General features: G+C 40.1%; 1 protein-coding gene across 1 annotated transcript; it reads right to left on the bottom strand.

The window, feature by feature from the left end:
- Positions 1-5,086: 5,086 nt before the first annotated feature.
- LOC104541079 (lipoma HMGIC fusion partner-like 3 protein) lies at positions 5,087-10,966 on the bottom strand (the record flags this gene model as incomplete). The annotated part of the gene is made up of 2 exons (XM_010185048.1): positions 5,087-5,121; positions 10,730-10,966. Coding segments are annotated over 2 exons (272 nt in total), but the record flags the coding sequence as incomplete, so codon positions are not given.
- Positions 10,967-22,186: the final 11,220 nt, after the last annotated feature.

Here is a 22,186-nt window from a genome sequence, read left to right as displayed (position 1 = left end):
TATTTTCCCAGGCAAAGTTGCTCCTTAACCATTTGGCATTACTTCTTCCCAAGTTGCCAAATCCAGCATTTCCATTAAGGATGCAAGTGCTGTGTTTTGTGGCTGTTCTAAGTGCAGCACTTTTATACTTTGCCAGCATGGCTTCTGTACTGAATTCCCAAACAACTCTGACAATGTTTTCTTCTCATCTGAAACAAACGGAAAGATTTCTAGTACGATTTCACCTTCTCTAGTAGACCAATATTTGTCTCTGTAGGATATATGACATCTGATCTTTATTGCTTTATCTGAGCTTCATTTGGCAGGGGTCAGTCAGTTGTTATTGTCAAAGTGTTATGGTATTTCTTCAAAGGAAATATGAAAGATTTTGATACACATCAAACACCTGAAAAATGTTGTTTGAAACTCTGTGCTCAAGGATCAGTATAAGTAATATTCACGACCATTTAAAAAGTGTATGAATTGCTCTAATGGATTAAATTTACTCCCAGCCTCTAAAATTCTTACTGATTTCACAGGATGAAAAAAAGCCCCACTGCATAATTATGTTCAACATGCCCAGTGGAAAAGCTTTGAAGATTTTGGTTCAATAATCTACTTAAAAATAAAAAGAGTACTAGTAAACATCTTGTGTAAAATGAGTCTATTTTAGCTATGCCAATCTAATTTGGCTTTTGAATGTGCTCTTTTTAAAGTAACCATCAAACAACTAAACTGTTGCACTCTGCACATATTCCAGATCCATCCATTTTAGCAGGCATTTACATAACACTGATATTTTTCTCAATTCTTATCCAATGTGTACTTATCATTCACATATGTTATTAGAGTAGAAATGCAAAAAGTACAGCTAAACTTCTGCATTCAGGAAGCAAGAAATTCTCTCTCTTTATGCTTCATTGCTGATAGCAACACTGGTGAATTTACTCAGTATTTCAAGATTGTTGTCCATCTATTAGACCCTACAGTGGGCATTCAGGGTCTCCAGCTGTTCCAGACAATGAGGAGCATGAATACTGTAAAGATCTGTCTTTATTGACTGAACTGTCCATGTGGAGTGAGAGGTTATGAAACCCTTGGAAGAGAGAGGAAGGAAAGACCTACAACATTCAGATTTTCTCCCGACTGCTGGGAGCCAGTGGCAATGTCCACTTTCTGTCTCTCTCAACTGCTGTGATGAAGAGGATCAAAGAAGTCTTCATGTGTGTTAGCAAATGCCTGATTCTATAAGCAAAACAATACATCACGGAGCAAGAAACATAGCCACACACTGACAGAGAGCACATGGAAAGTCAGCTGAGCCCAAGCTGGAGAGGAGCTGGCAGACAGGAGGCTATGAGCATCTCCGCTGCAGAAAAGAAAACGCTGAGCAGGAGCAGAGGGGTGGTAACACTTCTGGGTACGGCAGAGTCAGAACTGCTCCCAAAACAGTGCCCAGCTCTCCTTCCTCAGTGTACGCAGTGCTGAGAAACTGGAGAGGATTCAGGCCATCCTACAGCCTGTGTGATACTGGAGAGTAGTCTAAATGATCATCCTGATGCTTTCAGCTTCTTATCAGACATAGAGTTACACTAAGAGCACTGAGTTTTGGTTTCATCATGCACATGCCAGACAGGAGCAATACACTCAGTGATTAGGAGAGACAGTTGAGAACATCAGTTAGCAGGAACTGAGGGAAATAGCCTATGTGAACCCGAGCAATGGCTTGTTTTGTGTTAAATGTGGCCACTTAGAAGGCTACAAGTACTTTGAGATGAAAGAGCATTTTGAGATGAATGACTTGTGCAGTGACGTCCTTATGTCAGCTCACTATGATCCTGAAAATTTTTAGATTTACAGAACTAAGGTGAAGGCAGTTCGTAAAATCAAATGTGCTGTGGTGTTGTAAATACATTTAGTCAAATGAGATTGCAACTAAACCTCTATTTTCAGTTTTACCATGTCTGTAGAGTACATTTCATGGTAAATGCTGTTGAAGTAGATGCATTAAAATATTTCTGACAGCTCGAGTGCTTGCATGCTGAATGCCTGAAAAACTAAACAGAACAACATGGACCATGTGCTACAAGCAAATTCACTTATTTCATTTAAAAACATGAATTAAGAAAAAAAAAATCCTCCAGGTACAGAGATATGCAAAACCTTGATAGAAGTTTTCAGATTACAATTTCACTTATCTATTCTGTTCCTTTCTAGCAAATGAAATTAGTACCCACCTACAGTAATCTTGTGTGAAATATTACCCATGAATATAACATTTCTGTTTCCTCCTCCACTGCTGTTTTCTGGTATTGTATCAAGTAAAGCTGTACAAACATATCAAAGTCAACAGACAAAGATCTTGGCAGCCAAGAGCAGAACCATAACTTTCAGCTGCAACAACTTTGGCCCTGGTAGGGTCATTCCAGAGCCAAGGAACTAAAATACGTGGGTGGCCGACCCTGGGCCTGTCCCAGGGCCAGGCTTCCCAGGCATCCAGGGAGAGGTCAGTGGGAACAACAAACTGGAATCCACTAGGCTTCTCATTAAGGAGAAGATGCTGGACTCAACAGAAAGTCCAGATCAACTCTGGAAGTGGTCCAGAAATAACATGAACAGTTTCAAGGTTGCAGAATAAAGCAATATAGAAATCACTGGCTAAACAGACAAAATCTGCACTGCTAGGACCAAACAGGTCAACTTTTACTTGTCACTGCAGTAGGTGGTCTTGGATGTTATCTATAACAGAAACCAGAAAGAGGCGGACATCTCAAATATCTCATTAGGTTTGACTTAAATGTCTCATTGAATACAACTCTGGGCTGATTGCCATCTTTTAATTTGGATTTTTTTCATAGCTTCTTTGTTCTAAAGCTACAATATATTTTGTTTCTGTTGATACTATGCAAACAAAGGGAGAGGTTATCTGCCTTTTTTTCCATGTTCTTTATTTTTGCAGATAGAAAATGATCCTGGTTTTATGAAACTGGTGAAGAAGAGACAAATCAAAATCACAGTGGAAATAAGATAATGAAACTAATGACTTTTTAAATCTTGAGAAAGATTTCCAACAAAATTACTGGAATTTGCTTCGAGAATGGACAATTACAGCTCAGTTCTACAGGCTTCCTCTGTGTGTGAGGACAAGACATTGGGGCTGATGTGAACACACGGACAGCCCAGGCATCTCTCTGAAACGGCAAGCTGAACTGGGTAGCAGGAAAGACCTCATAGATCAGTTATTCCCAGTCACAGTCCAGATTCATGGCACAAACCTTCCTTGATTTTTTAGTCTACATTAATATTTTGCCCAAAAACGTTCATGCAAGAACAGCTGAGTAATGAGCTCGCCCATTCTCTGCTGTTCCTCCTAAAAATGTGGTTTCTATCACCAGGGAAGAAGGTATGATAAACTTGTGTGTTACTAGTCATACTCAGAATGAAATATGTGCCAGCTACTTCCCTTTTATGTATCTATGTATTATAAAATATTTCTGAGTTTTTGTACAAGCTTCAAAAGACAATTTCTAATGCAACTACTAGTGATGGCTCAGTTAGACTTGTCACTTTCTACCTTAGTCAATATGGTATTGCTTGTAACAGGCTATAGGCTTTGTTTCAACTTAACACCACAGATCTCCAGATCTGTCCAGGCTTTGTATGGACTTGTCTTGACTGTTTAAGAAGTGCTTTTTTGAGGCTGCCTAGCTTTTTGCTTCCAGTATGCCTTGAAGTCCCCATACTCGGTCCCTAATATCATGAGGTCGTTAAATGGAATGATAATTTCTGTAACCAAGCTATATTGTATGAGACTCCTTACAGAGTGTAACAGCAAGTGGGACCTATCTTTCTATGAGACAGAAAGCAGTTCACCATGTTTTTCCTTCCTTAATCAGTGGGGAACTAGGTTTCTTTATTCACAGTCTCCAACTTCTACAGTTAAGTAATTAATGTATATGCTTAGGGCTAATTTTACTTTCTTATTATAGAAAGTAGAGCTGGAAAGGAACTGTTGGATCAGCTGATATATCAATCAGCACTACTGTGAGATTGACCTTTATTTAATAAGGTATTTTAATCAGCTTTTGACTTTTTGTTTTGATGCCTCATTTGCCTCCCCTTAAGAGTGTCATCATTTAGCACACTGGTAAAGTAGTTCCCTGATAAAATACTTTTATCAAGGCTTAGTCTCCAAATACATACTTTAAGAATAATTCCACCACTATTTAGCTTTTCTAATTCACTTTACATTGCTGAACAGAGTCAGTCTCATTCCTCCCCATTTAAGACAGAGAAAAAGAAATCAAATAACAGATCCAAGCTCAGTAAGAGAACCAGGAATCAAACTCAGCTATTCTAAACACCACTCCAGGGCATTTGCCTTGCTGCCACTTAATACCAATAGAAAAATCCACGTAATGCCTGTAAACACAAAAGTAGATAATTTCAAAAGGAATACCTGGAAGTGTCTTCTAAGTCTGTATGAAGAACCTTTACTTGTGGTCTCACTCCCAGTTTCTTCCCCTCAGTTTCTACTAAAACCTCAAAAATACTTCGTTTTTCTGACTGCCTTAGTTTGAGGATGTTCTTTCCTCAAGTTGGAAGTTCTCAGACTTTCATCTCTCACCTCCAACAACAGTGTCTTGCACAAAACAGCTGTGGAGGAGGGGGCCCATAAATCCTTCAGGCTGCAGCTCTTCTGCTTTGTGTGACAGAATGCAACACACATTGGGCAAGAGAGTGCATGACACTAAGGCAGTGCAAAGGAAAGACCTGGATTTTGATCCAATGATTGTTCATACAGTCCTTGGATGAAAGTTCATACCTTGAGCATAGATCCTACAGCAGTGCTATAGGAATCTTCAATCTGGAGAGATGAAGTTCCCTCTCATACCACCACAATGAAATTGCATGTTAACCTTTAGAGGTTCTCTTATTTCAAAATGTTATTTATATAGTTGAAATCCTAAGCAAATGGTTGTCATTATCTAACGAAGGAAATTTTGGAGAAAAACACTTTATAAAAAATTAAATCTGTTAGTTTGGGGTCTAGTTGCAGCTTTCTATATGAAATATGTCTCGTACTACTTGCCTACTGTTCTTATACTTAGACCTCCTTGTAGCTCATGGTGGACATGATACCTGAATGAAAATAGGTTATAATCAAACAAAGAAATTAACAACTGGACCTAATTGCAATGATGCTATGATAGATGAGCTATTTGTCTGTTGAAGCCAAAAAATCCCATGTGAGCTCTTCACAGCTGTGACAAGACTTTGTTATTGACTGACATGGCAGAGAGTCATGCTTTGAAGCTAGAAATGGCCAGGAATTTCCAACCTGGAACCTATGGCTGTGAGCTTCAAAGAAGAGCCTGATTTTGCCTTTGAAAAGCAGATACCTAAATACTTCTCCTTTGAGGCAGGAGCATAAACCTTTTGACATAGTTCCAGTGTCCTCTGGCCAGCTGCAGCCTGGCGAGTGCTTGTGATGGGCTGTCTATAGCAATCCATCACAGATCACTCCCCAATGAGTTTCTACCACAATTCCCTTCTCAAATGGAAATTCAAGTGGCCAAGCCGGTTCTGAGTTCAAAGTCACTTTAAATGCTTTGAACATGGAGCCACACACCAAAGCAGCAAATGGCTGAACTGGAAAGGAAGGATGGGAGAGGACATGAAGAGAAGTATCAGTCTAAAAAAAGGGAAGACAGTAACAGAAATCCTGCTTTTTATTTTTGAAAGTATTTTTTATTTTTGAAAAGTACATACTGACTGAAACGAAAAACTGCATACACTTACTTTTTGTGTGTCAGGAGGAGTCAGGGGGTACACAACTTTACAAAAAAAGACTATATTATTCTATCGGATAGAGAACATGGGAATACAGGAGAATACATCATGTTCTGACTGGATTTGTACTCTCTATTACTACCAGGGCTGTTGGCAATTCTTTAATGCATTGTAGCTAAATATGAAAACTTAAATCAGGTATCAATATTCATATGTTTATTCACCTCATTTTGAACAAGCTAGCCTGAATGTTTGTGTTTGCCATGAGAACTACATGCTGATAAGCAGGACTTCGCAATTTTGCAGCAGTTTGCACATGTGTTGTGACCTGAGCAGTTTTCCTTCTGAAGAATGACAGCTGATGCACACTCTGCCATGTAGTCCCTTAATGGGACAAGTGCACTGCTAGCCTCCTGTCACTCAGCTGCAGACACTAGGGCTTTTGCTAATGGTTTTCTGTCGCAGCAGCAAACATGTTTACAGAAGACAATTCTTTAGCCAAAGGTGTGCAAATCTCTATGCAAGACTAGTTTTTTTTCTTTTACAGAAAACTGCATTCTCACCGAGAAACAACTTCCTATTAGCTTCTGTCTTTAAGTGTTCATTCTGCAGTGACTGCAGCTCAGTGGCGACCAACTGCAAGTCCTGTGTTGGGCACCAGGCACTGAGCTCTGTGGCGAGCTGTCTGCAATGTGGCTATTGGGAACAGTGTGGTGTAGTTTGAGTCTATGAGAGGGGAGCACTGCAAGGTAGATGAATCCTTCAAATCTCCCGCTCCCTGGTCTTCTTATTTATTTCAGCCTTAGACTTGTAACTCTGGAAATCTCGAATGCAAATTGCTTATCTGGGCCCATATGGGCCCCAAAGATGAGTCAAACATTAGACATAAGCACCTTGTGAAGCTGTTCTATCCATTGGAAAAGCCACAGCTGTCCACAATGTGCATCATCCACCTGCTCTGATATTACTTAACAGGATAGTTTCTTCTGAATGCTTTTGTATCTATCACTCATAATGCAGACCATATTACCACTTCCTACCATAAAACTAATTGCCTAACAATCTCAATTTCTTCTGGAAACTTCTCATTTGTTCTCTTCACCCTTTGGCCAGAACTTTAATTTTATGTCATTAAGACATTACAGTTCAAAATGTTAAATTATGTCATTACACAACACATCAAGGTTTATGCCTGATGCCGATGGCTCACTCAAAATGGTGTTGATGAAGCTTAAAGCGAAGATGAATTCTGACTATTTTTGTTATCACACTGCATGCCATTAGTTTAATAACATAAAGGCCTTTAAGTCACTACCATTAGTTCCTAAAAATTAAAGAAAACCACGTAATACTCTTTTCTCACCTCCTTTTGCTAATAGCATAAACATTAGATGAAATTCTTTTTAGAAACACTTTTTTTTCCTCAAAAGGCAATTTTTAAAATGAAAAAGGTACAGATCATTGTGTAAAATTTGCATGATTCAGAAACTGCACCAAATAGACTATAACCTTAAGAAAGTCTGCTAAACTTCATTTATATTTCTCAGACATGAAACTTGCATGGTAGTTCACTCTCAAACCTAAGCAAATAAAAAATGAGCAAGCTCTATTTTTATCATGTAGCGAAAAAGGAAGCTTTCTTGTATGGCAAAAAAAGGGCCGTCTTCTCCCAAGAATAAGTAAAATTCCTCACTTAGAGCATTCATTCACCTGTGTAAATATACAGAACTGGAGTCATCAAAAGCATAGAGCAGGTGGACAATTCAGCATGGTAAGTCTACAGAGAAGTACAGCTTGCTCTTTTTCTGTAATTCTCTCACCCTTTTACCATCCTGTTGTGTTTCATATACTTTAACTGTTTACTCGTACGCAGTGCTCAGAAACAGCTGTGGTGTTGTACAGGTGCTCACACAGCCACCACGCTCGTTAATGAGCCTGAGGATGCTGATCTGCATGGAAGCCTCCAGACAGAACTGTTACCTGATTAAGAAAACAGCTGCCCAGCTGTCTGAACATTGCCTAATAATTTCTTCTTCTTGAAGGTTTTTCCACATAAACAAATGCTGTTGTGACTGTTATACTAATTTTCTGTCTCTTCCTCTCTGCTGAGCTACTGCATAATAATATCTATGTGCAAGAGGAAAAGCCACAGCAGCAAAGGAGGAGCTGACAGAGTGAGCGGAGGTTCCTCTTGGGTACAGTGTTGGCAACCTGAGCATTTCCAAGAGAGGCACAGATATGTTGAATGTGGACTAATGCTGGTGAGTATTTCTCCAGTATCTCTTAACCCAAGGGGATGCAGTTTATGGGGTGTCAAGGCCTTCATCCATGTGCAGTGTGTGCCAGCAGTACAGACAGAAGGTTGTTTGGTGCCAGTACAGGACAAGTGTTGGCCCTAATCTTCTACCAGCCTCTTCATCGTTATGGTGTTAGTCATCAACATCCTCTCTAACCATAGACCACTGGCCCAAACTGGTCATCTCAGTGTGCAGACAGTGATTGCCAGGATTACAAAACCTGCCTCACAACCCTAGCCACACAAATCCCAAATCTTCTTCCTAAACACTGTGGGCCGCATTCACAGTCAACTAACTTCTAGCTGCAAAAGTGCACGAGTACTACCTACACATCCCAGTGCTGGCTTTGGAGCAGCCTTTTGGCAGAAACTCCTCCTTGGTCTACAGGGAGCATGGCCCAAAGCCCTACTCCATCAGCACAGCATGGGGGACAGCCAGCTGCAGCCCATCTTGTACAGAGATCAGAGAAAACTGAAGGGAATTAAGTGCCCATGCCTTGTTGTTTCAGTTGGATATTTGTTCACTAGGAAGCAGGCAGGCTTTCCTGGCATCCAAAAGGCCAGAAGAAGGACTGATCTCTGGCAAGCAAAGCAGAGAGCTGGTGCTCTGCTGGTACCAGTACCTGCCACATCCCCACCACTGACAGGTGTGGTGGTGTACACCCACGCCCCCGCCATGCTCTCCTGCGACTCCTCTAGGGCTGTGGTTGTGCTGGCAGCAACACACACAGGTGGGGAAATGCCAGGGGGCTGCAGGAGGATTTAGACTTGCCCTGCTGCTGCATAGCAGAAGCTCCGTTTTAGAAGACAAGTTGTCTTTTCTTCTTTTTGTTTGAAAGACAGTTTAAAAAGTGGCAGACATTACGCTTGACTGTGAAGGACAAAGTGGGGTGGGTCCCTTTTTGTTGAGTTCTGGTTTGCTTTGAAGCTGGTGGTATGGTACATTTCTGTGCTTAATCCAAGGAAAATAAGCTGCTGAACGATTTTGTCTGACATGCTGAGGGACCAAATGTTTTGGCAGGAGCTTGTGCCAGTGATGTGAGAGGTGATGAGAGTCCAGAAGCTGTTTTTTTGTTCATAAGGTGCCAAAACACATGAGGTTCTTTGATATAAGTAGTTGTAGAGTTCATAAGCTCTGTATGGTATAGACAAATCAGCACAGTGCGGATGCCAAAAGCCCTTGTGGCATAGCTGTGAATACTATTTTGATAAGTATTTTAATTTTCAAATGCAGATGACTATTATCCTTACATAAAAGGACCACAGTCCTTGAAACTGATGCCTTCAGTTTACCTCCAGAACAGATGTACACATGCAACTGCAAGAAACATACACTTTCCTTGAACTACATTAGTAGACTCTAACCAAGTCTGGAATCACATGTGAAGTCCAATCTTCAAGTCCATTTATCTTTGAGCTGAGTGTGCTGACTGTCTGCAATTCAGCAAGTTGGGGTCAGTGTGCTGGTGCTTTCAGATGTATGGACAATGGTCCTTCTGGAGCAGGACTGAGACCAGCTATTTTTGTACAACACAGGCTGCCAAACAGCTTTTGATTTCCAATCCAGTGGTGAAGGGCTCCTAATATCTTTGCTATTATTAGAAGCAACCTACAAAATTACAAAGGTGGTGGATGAACAGAATGCAGAATTCCTGCACCAGAGGACACTCAATGAAAATAGTAGGGGATCAATGTGAAATGGATAAAAGTAAGTGTTTCTTTAGCAGTCAGTAGTGAGCTTCAGGAACGCACTGCCATGCGGTGCTATAGAAGTTGACAGTATCAGCAGGTTCAGAGGGTATTAGACAGATCCAGGGACAACAGGCCCATTAAAAAGACAAGGCAGGGATGTGCCCTCTGTGGTGTCTGTCACATCAGATACACAGCTGTGGATGCTGGAGGAGCACGAGGGGAAGGGGCTGCAGAAATCAGCCAGGGTTGCACACACTTGCCAAACGGCATTTCTCCTCTTGCAATGGCGTGATCAACTACTGCACTGAGCCAGTTTCATGTTCTTCATCTAGAAATGTGTTTTATCCCCAACCCATTGCATGAATATTCAGTAACTACAGCATCCTAGATTCCTATGAGCTGACTAATGAGCTCAGAGCAATACAACCAAACAAGAACGTGGATTCTTCTTCATTCCTGGCTCTGATCCTTAGTCCGCTGGTGCCTCACTGTATAGGCGGTCTCCATTTCACAGCTTATTGCCAACCTTCCAAGCCAACACTCCTCCCTTGCTGTGTACTATGCTGACTGTGGAATGCCATATTACAGCCATTCATATCACAATGTCAAATCTTAAAGCAATCAAATGAACATATTTTTCATGGGTCACAGAAAAAGATGGAGATGGTGAAACTTAAATGGTAATGAAATAAAGTACAAGTGGGTAACACAAAATCATCCCGTCTACAGCTCTAAAAACTAAGGATAAGTCATGCATAGTGCAGCAATTATGGCAATTTTGAGCTTTCTTAGATTTTGGAGGCTGAAAAACAAAACTTCCTCTTGCCCCTTGCATTTCTTCTTTCCCAGCAACTTAGGAAGCAAGCCAGCATGCCAATTTTTAAGTAAAAAAAAAAATGAAACTCATCATTGTTTTTAAGCAATTGCCCTCAAAGCCACCCAATAATAGTGTTTCTAAAGCAGTCCTACCTTTGTTTTCCAACTTGAGCTCCTCTGCTAGCAAGCTGTCTTGTCTGTTGCCAAGCACAAATGCCAGAAATGAGAGGATCAGGGCATCCAAGATTCCAATAATTGCCAGGATATATGCCCAGCGGACTGAACAAGCCCCCAGCGTGTACTTGTCTGTCTTTTCACCACACATCCGTTTTACCTCATCTGAATCCCAGCCATCAGGAAAAATCATACAACCCAGGACGAGACAGGCAGCTTGGAGAAAAAAGAAAAGGAGAACAATGGGATAATGAGACCAAACTTTCGTTTTGATGGGAACCTACAGAGTTATCATTAAAGCAACACACTTTTCCATCCTGAGCTTCAAAGCTAGGTTACTTAAAAACAAGTCACAGAGTTATACGCTGTGATTAAGTATTTAATATAAAAACCTAAGATACAACACCAATTGTGCACCTTGCTTAAAAAAAAGTTACATCCTGAACCCTGTTGTTGTACCAGTGCAATCACATTTTCCTGGTGAGACTGATTTTTTCATTGTAATGTGAAAGGCTTGCAGGAAACGAAAGGGGGAAATGATTAATAACTTGGATATTTAAAGCACACACTGGATTACTGTCAAATAGAAAAACATAGAGGAAAAAAACTATCTATCATTTCTGGTAATCTAAGTGCTTGTAACACACATAGGTAACAGCAAGTTGTTTTGGTTTTTTTGCCAGTTGGCAGTACCCCTTTAACTGAAATATGTTTTATGCATAAGGTTTGTACTTCAAAACACAAGTAATGACATTGTTCTGCAAGGAAAAATAAGCTGTCAACATTGCTGTCAACTTCTGATCTGGTTTACCTGCGGAATCACCACATGCCATTTCAAACATGAAAAAGCACTGGTCCTTTTAACACCAAGAAAAATGAAAAGCCTCTACCCCCATGGAAAGGTAGACAACATCAACCAGCAGCCACTCTGAGTAGGGGCAGCTGTACTGTGGTGGGCACAGAGGCAAAGGGTGGGTGTTTGGATCACCATCCATCAGCCTCGGTGACTCCTAAAAGGCTCATCCTAAAGGGTTCATTTTTAAGCAGCAGAAATTTGCTTTGACATTTGGTTCCGGGGGAACCTGCCCCACTGTGGGACAGTAGGTAGTGCCATGGGCCAATGTGGCTCTTGTGGAACAGGCAAAATGATGTGACAAGTTTGTTTTTTCCAAAGTAGTGTGTTCTGCCACCTGAAGCAGGACTTGCTGTTCAGACACATGTCCTGTGGTCACTGGGAGCAGCCAAATATGGAGTTGTTTGCCCCTCTTCCTACTGGAGTGTGTGCCTTGTGGTGGAAGGTACCATGACAGGGATGCAGCACCAGGGCTTTAGCCCCTGAGAGAATAAAATGTGCCCTGAGATGGTGATACATCATTACAGAAACACACACAAAAAAGAAAACCCACATGCTGAATCTTCACCAACATGGTCTCTCTCCACTGAGTCACTAGCTGAGAAAATCCATGGGCTGAAAAAATGTGCCAATATGCCAATCATCTCACGGGCCTGGACTGAATGTACTTCTGCGTAGGACCTGGCTTCCCACTGCCCGCAGGGACTGTCACCGGCACAGCTGAAGGAGTGCAGCGAAGGCACGACTTGCATCTTGCTGGCTGCTTTTGGACAATGTCTCTCCCTGGGAAACCCCATGCAGGTTGGCCCTGCTGTGAGTGGGGAGATGGACCAGGTGGTCCCTGGAGGTCCCATCCAATCTGAGCTGATTTTTGGCAGGTGGTGGCACATTGGTAACAGGGAATAGAGCAGTAGGGTACTCATGGCACATTTCCTATCAGAGCAATGTGAAAAATGTTCGGATATGCTTAACTGCAGCCCTTGACCAAGGTCTGCTGATGTACTCGTTGGCTTCAGCGAAGCAAATGGTGCAGCACTAGGCAGGGCAACAGCATAGGGACATCTTAACTAAGGGAGAACAGGATGTAAAAATAAAGTAAAATAAGAAAAATCTAAAAATAAAGATTGAGTTGAATGGGTTAATTCCTCAGTTTTTATTGCATTCAAGAGAATCAGAAAATCCATGTGCTTTCAGGAATTTTCTGTACTGTCTTTTCTAAACAAGTATTTTTCCAGCATTAGTCCCTCTTTCTTAGTATGGCTGATGAGATACAATGGATCCTAAACGGTGTTTTACAAGCCTTAACATTATATTGGTGCACTGTGCTCTAAATTGCAAGTATATGTGTTAATTGAAAAGAATGCACTGTGTGGCTTTCAGCCTTTTAAACAGTTGCTGAACCAGACCTCTGTTTGGGAAACACAGTTTATACACAGCGTAGCTTGTGCAACCAACAGCTGCTGTTGCTTTGGGAATTGCAGAAAGTTCTTTTCTGGACAAGCACAAGGACTGTTATTTGACATAGTTCTAATGCTCACAAACAAAAAACACACCTGCACTGAATCAATATGATGAAGTACTGGAAGAGAGATTTGAAAACAGAGCTCAGGAATGGTATTTTCCTTTTGACAGCTACACAATTGCTGTAGACAAAGCCTTGATAGCATGTCTGCAGAAAGCATCTGATGTAGAATAAAAGCTGCACCTAATGCATTTGACAAATTGTTCCTAAGCAGTTCATTTGTGTGAAAATATAACAGCTTATAATACTTTCAAGGACAATTAGGCTTAGAAACAAGGACAATTAGATAAGGACTTTTTACTCAGAATGTGCAGGTTGGATAAATTCTAAGTTGCCTACTGCCTGACTTAATTCGTTTGCACAATTTCATAAGATCTTCCGAAGATTTTAACAATAATTTTCTTTCTTGAGCTGATTACACACATTTCCAGAAAGATTATTTCTTGCAGTCAACACATAAGCATTGCCCTCACAGTGGCAAAGGACTTCATTGAAATGATGCAGCAAATCTGCATACTTCTGATATTTGTGAAAATGTCCACATTTACCGGGGGTAACTGTTGACAAAGGCTTGGTTTACTATATAACAGCAACTACCAAAGCCAGTTTACTTTTATCAGTCATCCTCAGAATGAGAGGAAGCTTAATGCTCAGTTAACGATCAATAGATGTGGGATTTTTCTGCTAATTGTGCAAGAATAATTAGCAAATACTATCATCTCTGTGGTTTTTTATTACATAGTACATGAGACACATGTTCTTAGTACTTCCCAAAAATAATTTAACTTTGTTCTTTTCTACCTAGGTAATTAAAAATACAGGCCCTTATCTCAGGAACTCAGTGCATAGCTTCCCAGCTGTGTTCCTCAGATTTCCAATTAGCTCATTCCTGAATTTTGTTCCTGCATGCTTTGATATTCTTGCTTAACTTTCTAGAGTAATTCTGTTGATTGCAGTTGGACTTTTCTTGGTAATAAGACACACAGGTAAACTGTGGCTGGACTAGATCCCTTTACATAAAGGCAGACATCAAAAAGGTGGTATTATTATTATTATTTTTATCTCCTTTGCCTATACAGTTTAGATGCTTTCCACCACCTTCAGATGCAGGAATCATATCTTACCTGTAAAGGTTAACAGAAGTAAGACCAGTCAACCTCGAGTCTTCACTTGCTGATGGAATATTTTGCACTGAATGCCTTTAAGAATACAGACTTGCTCAATAATATGAAACAAGTAATGATTCATTTATCAGATACAAGACTGAAAAGAGAGGTATAAAATCCACCTACAGATCTATTTTGCATTGCTAGAAATTTTTACATTTTAATCCTTCTAAAGAAGATTAGGAGATTTTTCTCTAGAAGGAAATTACTTTCAGTTTTATACAAATTTGAAAAATTGAAACCATTTTATGCAATTCCATTGAAACTGCTAAGAGACGATTTTATAACACAGACATGGGTCCCATATCTTTGTGTAAACTTCCACTGTCTCTAATGGCAATGTGACTGAAATGGAAATATAACAAAGGTTACTACTGTTTTACTACTCTCCAGTTCTAATAAATTCAGAAACTTTTGGATTTGAAAAGCTTACTTACTGAATGAAAATACTTAAATCATCAGTTCCTACAGACTTTTGGATTCAAGTAAGGAAAAAGTTAAAGCTATACTGGTTGAAGGCAGTCTTCTGCGTGTGAGCTGAATACATCAGATTAGCACCATGTTCCTGAGCCTACAGACAGCCTGGCATAAGACCTCTGTAGGCTAATCAAGAGTTTTCATGAGAGCAGGGGGAAACTGATAAGCAACTGATTAGTATCCCTGACACCATTCAGAACTATTTGGGCAACTGTAAAACTTAGAATAATCATATCCACATAATTTTCCTTTGGTTGCCTGAGCAATCTCCTGGCAGGAATAGTCCCTTTATAACGATGGCTGTGGGCTTCCTCCAGTCCTTCTTCTAATTTTCTTACAAGATATGGTGTAACATATTGTTTCTCCTACGTATTGCAGACTAGTGAAGCTTTCGAAGCTTTAAAAAATTACTTAATAAATAGTAGTTAAACATGCCTGATATACATTTACTTCTCTTCTTAAAAACTTTTTTCTCATATGAAGAGCTAACAGAAACTGTCACATGGTTTTCCTTCAGGGCTCTGAGTGACAAAACAAATTATTCATACTAAGAAAGGAAGTCCAGGATTTTTCCTCCTGGGACGAAAGGATGCAGATATGACACTTTCAGAGATTGGAAATAGACACTGAATTGTTGCTGGCACTGACAGACCTGTGACTCTGACCAAGATGATATTGTCACAGTCTGTGCTCTGTGCATGAGCTCAAATGGTAATTAGCAAGCAAGTGGTTCATGATGCTATGGTTGTGCCAAATATGGTGACAGATTAATATTATATCACCGTGTGAAACAAGGCTCTATTTATAAAAAAGGCTTATACAGGAAATTGGTGCTGAGAAATTCCCGCTGGCAGGACTCCTTTCTCATCTTCATTCTTTTCCTGACAACATACTCAATTCGCTTGCATGTAGAGTATGATGATGGCAAGTTTCCTGACAAAAGAGCAAAAAAATGGAATGGCAATGACACTGACCAACTATTTTCTTTCCACACATGCAAGAGCCTCCAAGCCTCCACAGTTCCAAAAACTGAGAGGTTCTCTAAATGGCATTTCCAAAACAGTGACCCATTAAACTTCAAAGAATTGAATAGAGTTTTTGCCAGCTGTGTTGGTGGAGTGAACTTCTACGACAGAGTGAAAAGAAAGGTGAGGACTCAGGCAGGGGCCATTCATTAGGACTACAGTCTTTCAGGAGCTTGTACCTGGGAAAGAAAGAAAGGGTGAGGGGAGGTGGCTGAAGACACAGGGTCAAGTACAGTCCTGAGTGAATGCATAGGTTGTAGATCCATGAAGCTGAGGTTGCTTTGAGTGATATGGACTGTACTAATGAGGAGAATAATAATTCTCCATGTTTATACTTGTGTTATGGCTTGGAGAAAATGTGCAATTTTGCATCAAATCCCCTGATTCTCTCCATTTACTGATTCCATTAACAGAAACAGTCCCGTCGCATGTAAAACAGACTATTTTCAGAAGAGTTGAGAAGTTACTTTCTGAAAGTTCTTCAATGCTGGATGGGGACCTTAAAATTCTGGCTGAATGTGTGGGCTACACCACCATAATATCTGTGCCTAGGAGAGGGCTCTTGAACCTTGCAGAGCTTTCTTAACACCTCAAATGGTTCTTGTACAATACAGAGGCTAATGCCATACAAGTCTTATTAACCGTTTTGTTCGAAGATTGCTAGATCCAGTCTTCACCTTTGGAGAGATACTTCAGAGAGGTGCCAATTGGCTTCCCAAGGAGATGACACAGCCTGTTAATACGTTGGAAGTTCCTCTGGAAGCAGGATGTCTTGGTGATGCTCATATAGCGTTGCTAACCACACAATTGCTGTTGGGTATGAGGTAGCCAGTGAAAAAAGTGGCATGAAATTCAAGATTCAAGGGTTCTTGGAGGGCTGGAATGATGAAATAATATCTGGACTTCTGTGCCCTGGGCTTCCATGTGGGACAAGGAAGGTGCGTTGCGGAATTACTGCAGGACAGTAAAGTGCCACGTTCATCTAAATGACTTTGACAAAAGCAGACCTTGCTAGAGATGCCCAAAGCTTCTTCCCTTCTCCCCTCAATGAAGGAGCAAAGATTTGTGGGTTAATCTTCCTTCAGAAAGCTTCAGACAACATGTATAATTGGAGTATTTGGTCCAGGTGACAAGACTAGTTCTCATTTGAAGTAAGCCCCTAGAACCACATATGATGCGGATGTGAGAGGCTTCAGCAGTAGCTGCTTTAATCTACTTATTCTCTCATTATGCATCATCTTACTTCGTAATGTAGAGAAGCCTGAACATCTCCATAGGATTAAGAAAATTTATAGACAGTGCTAAGGGGGAGAAAAAGGAGGAGAACCTCACACTTCATTCCTGTGATAAAAGACCCACCACAATTACAGCCACTTGACTTATTAGGGCACTGACTTTTTGATGCCAAATCTGATAGGAAATAAATAAATAAATAAACAAACACATAAAAATATAAAGAGATATGTATATTTCCCATACTGATTTTAAGAAAAGGGAAAAAATAAGACCACATATTCAGTGACTGGACAGGAAAGAGAAAGAAAATAATTTTTTTGGAAAATGGTAATGAGGTAGGTGCTACAGCAAAGGAGAGAAGACTTGCCATAACCTGGCTGAGTTGACAGAATACTGATATATTTTGATGCCTGCTAGTCATGCCTAGGCTGATAATCTGGATAACAGAAATATGGTTGACCAAGAGCCATTCCCAAAGACAGCCACTAAAGTGAATAAGTTGTTCAGAAAGATGGAAGCAACTGGGAAAGTGAAGTCATGTTATATGTGAGGAATGTGTTAAGCTGTGTTAAGAGAAGAATAGCAAAGATAGTGCAATCCACTTCAATTAAGATCACTTGGGGGAAGAACTGTAAGAGAAATTTTACTGCACTAAGGGGACCTGTTTCAGACCTCAAGTGTTGGATTCATGTATGAATAGATTTCTTTGATATGATGGAGACAGAAATTCTGTGCGGGTTATATCATCATGGGAGCATTTAACTTCCAAGTTTTGATCATTAGCCATGATGATTAAACTTTGAGATTAATGCAGTTGTATGAATAATTTAGTTATTGCAACAACTATCTTAGCTTGAGCATAAAGATAAGTGCATCATAGATTTTTATGACTGTGTGGCAGGTGACTCACAAGGTACATCCCAGTGACTTCTTGCAAAAGATCACAACTTCTGGTGTTCCAACCATGGTTATATGCAATAGGTACTTATAATGCCTTGTCCACAAAAATATAGAAACCAGGGACTATTAATGGATGCAGGCTTAATCACTATATGGGCAAAAATTCCCTAGAAATGTCACGACAACAAATTGCTAACAGCTGTAGCAGAAGTTGATGACTAACTGATGAAGAGCAGGTAAACTGAAATTATATACAGCAAGAGATAAAGATACTTCTTTACAATGATGCAGGTATGGGAGATAGTATAGCTAGATGCCCACAGGAACGTTCGTGTCAAAAGTTACATTCACACTGTTTCACTGTACATTCACTGTTTCCTATGGTGTCCACTGGCCCCGCAATCTAATATTTTTTTTCTTCTGATTTTTCTGTCTGAAGTGTCTAAAATACCATGAAAACTGTGTCACAGCCCACCAGAGTTCTTCTGCCATGTTTTTGTATCACAGAAGGTGTGTTACAAGCTCTGCGTGTCAGCTGAAGGTCCATGCCCAGAGAGCACAGGAACAACAAAGATGCTTGCAAATGCATGTGTTTAGAGGCCATGACCTGGCAGTCAACTGTCACGAAGCCAGGTTGTTTGACAATGTGGGGATATCCAAAAGCCACTTTTCTTACTAGACTTCTTGTTAGAGTCTCCTGAAAAAAACGTATATAAGTCATGAAGGAACTACTTGTTTATATTGCATCTTTGGTTTTTGTCAGATCACAGCCATCTAATGCAATTTTCTCTTGGCTTTGCTTGGTAACAAAACTTACTATTGAAAGTGTTTATTTTGAATGCTGTCACAGTGGAGTGTTACAGCTTTCTAATTCAATGTTTATTTATTTTTGGAGAACCTGGTCTTTAGCCAAACCATATCAAACCATAGCATACTGAAATATACTAGATTTAATTAATGAATAAACTCAGTATAAATACAGCGTAGGCTGCAGCAGGCAGACTGCAGAATAGGTGCTATTATGAATGGCATTGGCTAGACATCACTTGAGATTTATACAGCTATTTCATCACAAGTTACTGATCCAAGCAGGGAAGATATTTTAAACATTGTTTTAGTAAAGAGAAGGAAAAGCTGAAAATAATCCTACCTTCAGTGACCATGAGTCAATTCAGTTCAAGTAAAATGAGAATATGAATAAAAATGATCCTGAAACTTGGTTTAAAAGGCACGTATTTCAGAGGAACAAACTTTGATAAGCTAAAGAAACTAGCTAACAAGTTAACAATACTGAAGAGGTCCATACTTAATAATGGGGAATGACTTGAATTTCTTTCAGATAAAGGTGTAAATTTTCTGAAGTATCTTGAGAAGATGAGCAGAATTCCAGGGATATTATCAGCTCAACCTGACTGAGTAGCAAACTATTTCCTTCTACCCTCATTACCCGTCCCCCTAAACAGCCTTGGAAAAAGCAAAGAAGAAAAGATGTGAGGATGGACTTTAGAAATTATAGGAAGAGGGACAAGTTAGCAAAGAAAGACACATTTTGGAGGTTAGATAATGCAGATCTAAAAGACAGCTTGCCAATAGTCAAGCTGTGCTAAATCTTTCAGGAGAAATTGAAAGAAAAACTCAAATTCTTCAATTAAGTTAACACAGAAATAAGAAAAGCAGAAACTGATCTTTTGAGGTCCCTTCCAATCCCTAATGTTCTGTGATTCTGTGATTCTGTGAAACTGAGTGGGGCCGGGAATAGGAACTAATTCTTCGACTCATTTTTCAATGAGGAGGAAGACAGAGAACAAAAGGACAATGTCCTGACAGCTGATGGGCATGAACATTCAGACATGGGAACTTCTGCCTCCAAACCCATAGCAAACCTAAAATGATCATAATGTGCTCAAGCTGGAGGAACAGACCCTTCAACCCCAAGTACTGAAATAAGCAACACCTTGAACTGCAAAGCTGGTAAAAAGGTTTTTTTTAAAGAAATTTATTGGTGAGATACTAGAGAACAGCATATATTCTACCTAATTTTTAGAAAAACAAAATAAAATTGAGAATTTTAAAGTAATTGGAGTAAACACACAGTCATCAGTCTGATCTCAGTTCTTTGAATAATTATTGAAGGAAAGAATAAAGACACGGAAAGAAATACAAAGTGGGGTGACGTTAGCATGGCTCTATCTGACAGCTAGGAAGCAGTAACTTTATGAAAGAAAGAGAAGTAACTTGCTCTTTGAAGAGCATTTGATACTGTGTCATATAGAAATATTTATTAATGTGGAGAATGGACAGAGTTTAGCATAAGAATTTAAGGTATTTTGGTATTTGCTCATGGGAGCCAGCACTGCTTGAAGGGAGTCTTGAGCTATTGGGCACATACATGTTGGGCATCTCAAGGATCAGCCCGGGTATCAACCATTTAGTGTTTTCATTAGGGGCTTTGGCAGAAGTAGAGGTTTGGTAGTAAAATCCACTGATGAGAGGCGCTATTGACACAGAAGACTATTGGGACAAATGGCAAAGAAGGGAAAAACATACAAATATGTTGATCAGCCCTTGGAAGACCATGAGTCACCAATAAAATGCACCCATGAAAAAGGTAAACATCAGCACTGGCAGTAACGGGGAAAGTTTTTTCAGCATAATATAAGCACTAGAGCCATCCCATGCTGGTGGTTTCTAATCTTTAGAAGAGTGATTTTTGTAACAACCAGTTAATCAGAGCAAGATTATTTTAAGATGCCATGTAGTGCTTTAGGAAAGGTATTGCATGATGCTGTAACTGCCCATGATAAGGGGACTAGATTCAATGGTTTAGTACGTCTTTTCCAAGCCTATGGTCTTATGAGGAGGCTAAGAGACAAACACCTTTGAAATCAATAAAGAAGGATACCTAAGGGGAACAGCAGCCGAAGAATTAGGAGCTAGATGGAACCACAGAAAGCTAAGACCAAAAATAGTGTTGTCTGTATCAAACTGAGAAGAAGATCTAGCAGAATAAATGGAGATAAAAGGCAAAGAAAGAGCTCACTGTTGGGCTCTCTCACTGTGGTCATTATAGAAATTAGCCCTTTCCCTTCCTTAGTAAAGGTTTAAAAATGTGATGGTAGAGAAAGCAGAGGCATAAAGTGAGTTTCTTTTCTTTGCCAGTCCTCATCCAAGCTGTCCTGACTTCTCTGCCAAACATCAACAGCTACAACAGCCTGGTTTTGTATTTGGGAAGTGCATGACTCCAGCTTGTTTCTGAAGCTACTGCCATTGCAAGCAAACCTAAACATGCTTGTGAGTGGAGAAGTCTGGGAGGACATCAGCCACCGCTTTCAGGAAAAGCATGGCAAAGTTCTGCAGGCTTCCAAGGTGGAAGCAAGATTCAGAAGCAAGAGATATTAATAAAAAATGGAATTTCTACAACTAAGTCTACAATAGCACCCATAATAAATACCACTGTTTCAGTCTTTTTTTCCTGAACACTAACAACTTTGCAGCCAGTAAGAACTCACTTGCAGAAAAGGAGGCAAAACCCACTAAAATCCATGTAGTCTTGCTGAAAAAACAGATCTGCATACCTTGTGGTGCTGGTGAACTGAAGAATTTTATAAACACAAGAGAATAGATCCCAGAGAGGAGAAGAGCTGTGTCATCAGAAGGGAAGTCTTGGCACCTGAACAAATGGATATAAACCATCCAGGAATACATTTAGGCTGTAAAGCAGAAGGCAGTTTTGAATTGTCAGGGGAGAGGTTCTGGCACAAACTCTCAGTAGTGGTAGCCAGGTCCAAAAGTTTTTAAGTTGTCCAAGTTAATGCTGTTAAATAGTTATTAAAGATGGAGTTTGGTCAGTATATTAACAAATCATTAGGATATGTTTCTCTGTGAGGCTAGATTCAGCTAATTTGGGCCTTTAAGAGAACTGCAAGAACTTTAAGGTCTGCATTTCTTAGTCTTACACCACGTATCCTCAGACATCAGAAACCCGAGATGATCACTTTTCTCAGCACATGAGCTTTGCAGTAGCTGCAGAGCTGGACACAAGGACAGAAACAGCACCTGTCTGAACTTTAGGGCAGGAGAAGCACTGAAGGGAAACTCCAGGCTTGAGCACTATGGCCATTTTGCTGAAAAGCTTCAGATTTCTTTTTCTCTCTACCTAGAAAAACCCTTCCCTGTATGGTAGCCAGCAAAGCCTCTTGCTGACTCTTTCCTCCTGCGATACACTCTGTGAAACCAGTTCAGCTAACACTTTGTAAC

This window comes from Mesitornis unicolor, unplaced genomic scaffold, assembly GCF_000695765.1.
Source record: "Mesitornis unicolor isolate BGI_N332 unplaced genomic scaffold, ASM69576v1 scaffold7750, whole genome shotgun sequence".
Taxonomy (NCBI): Eukaryota; Metazoa; Chordata; class Aves; order Mesitornithiformes; family Mesitornithidae; genus Mesitornis; species Mesitornis unicolor.
The sequence above is the reverse complement of the archived record's forward strand: the minus strand, read 5'-3'. Positions and strand labels throughout refer to the sequence as shown.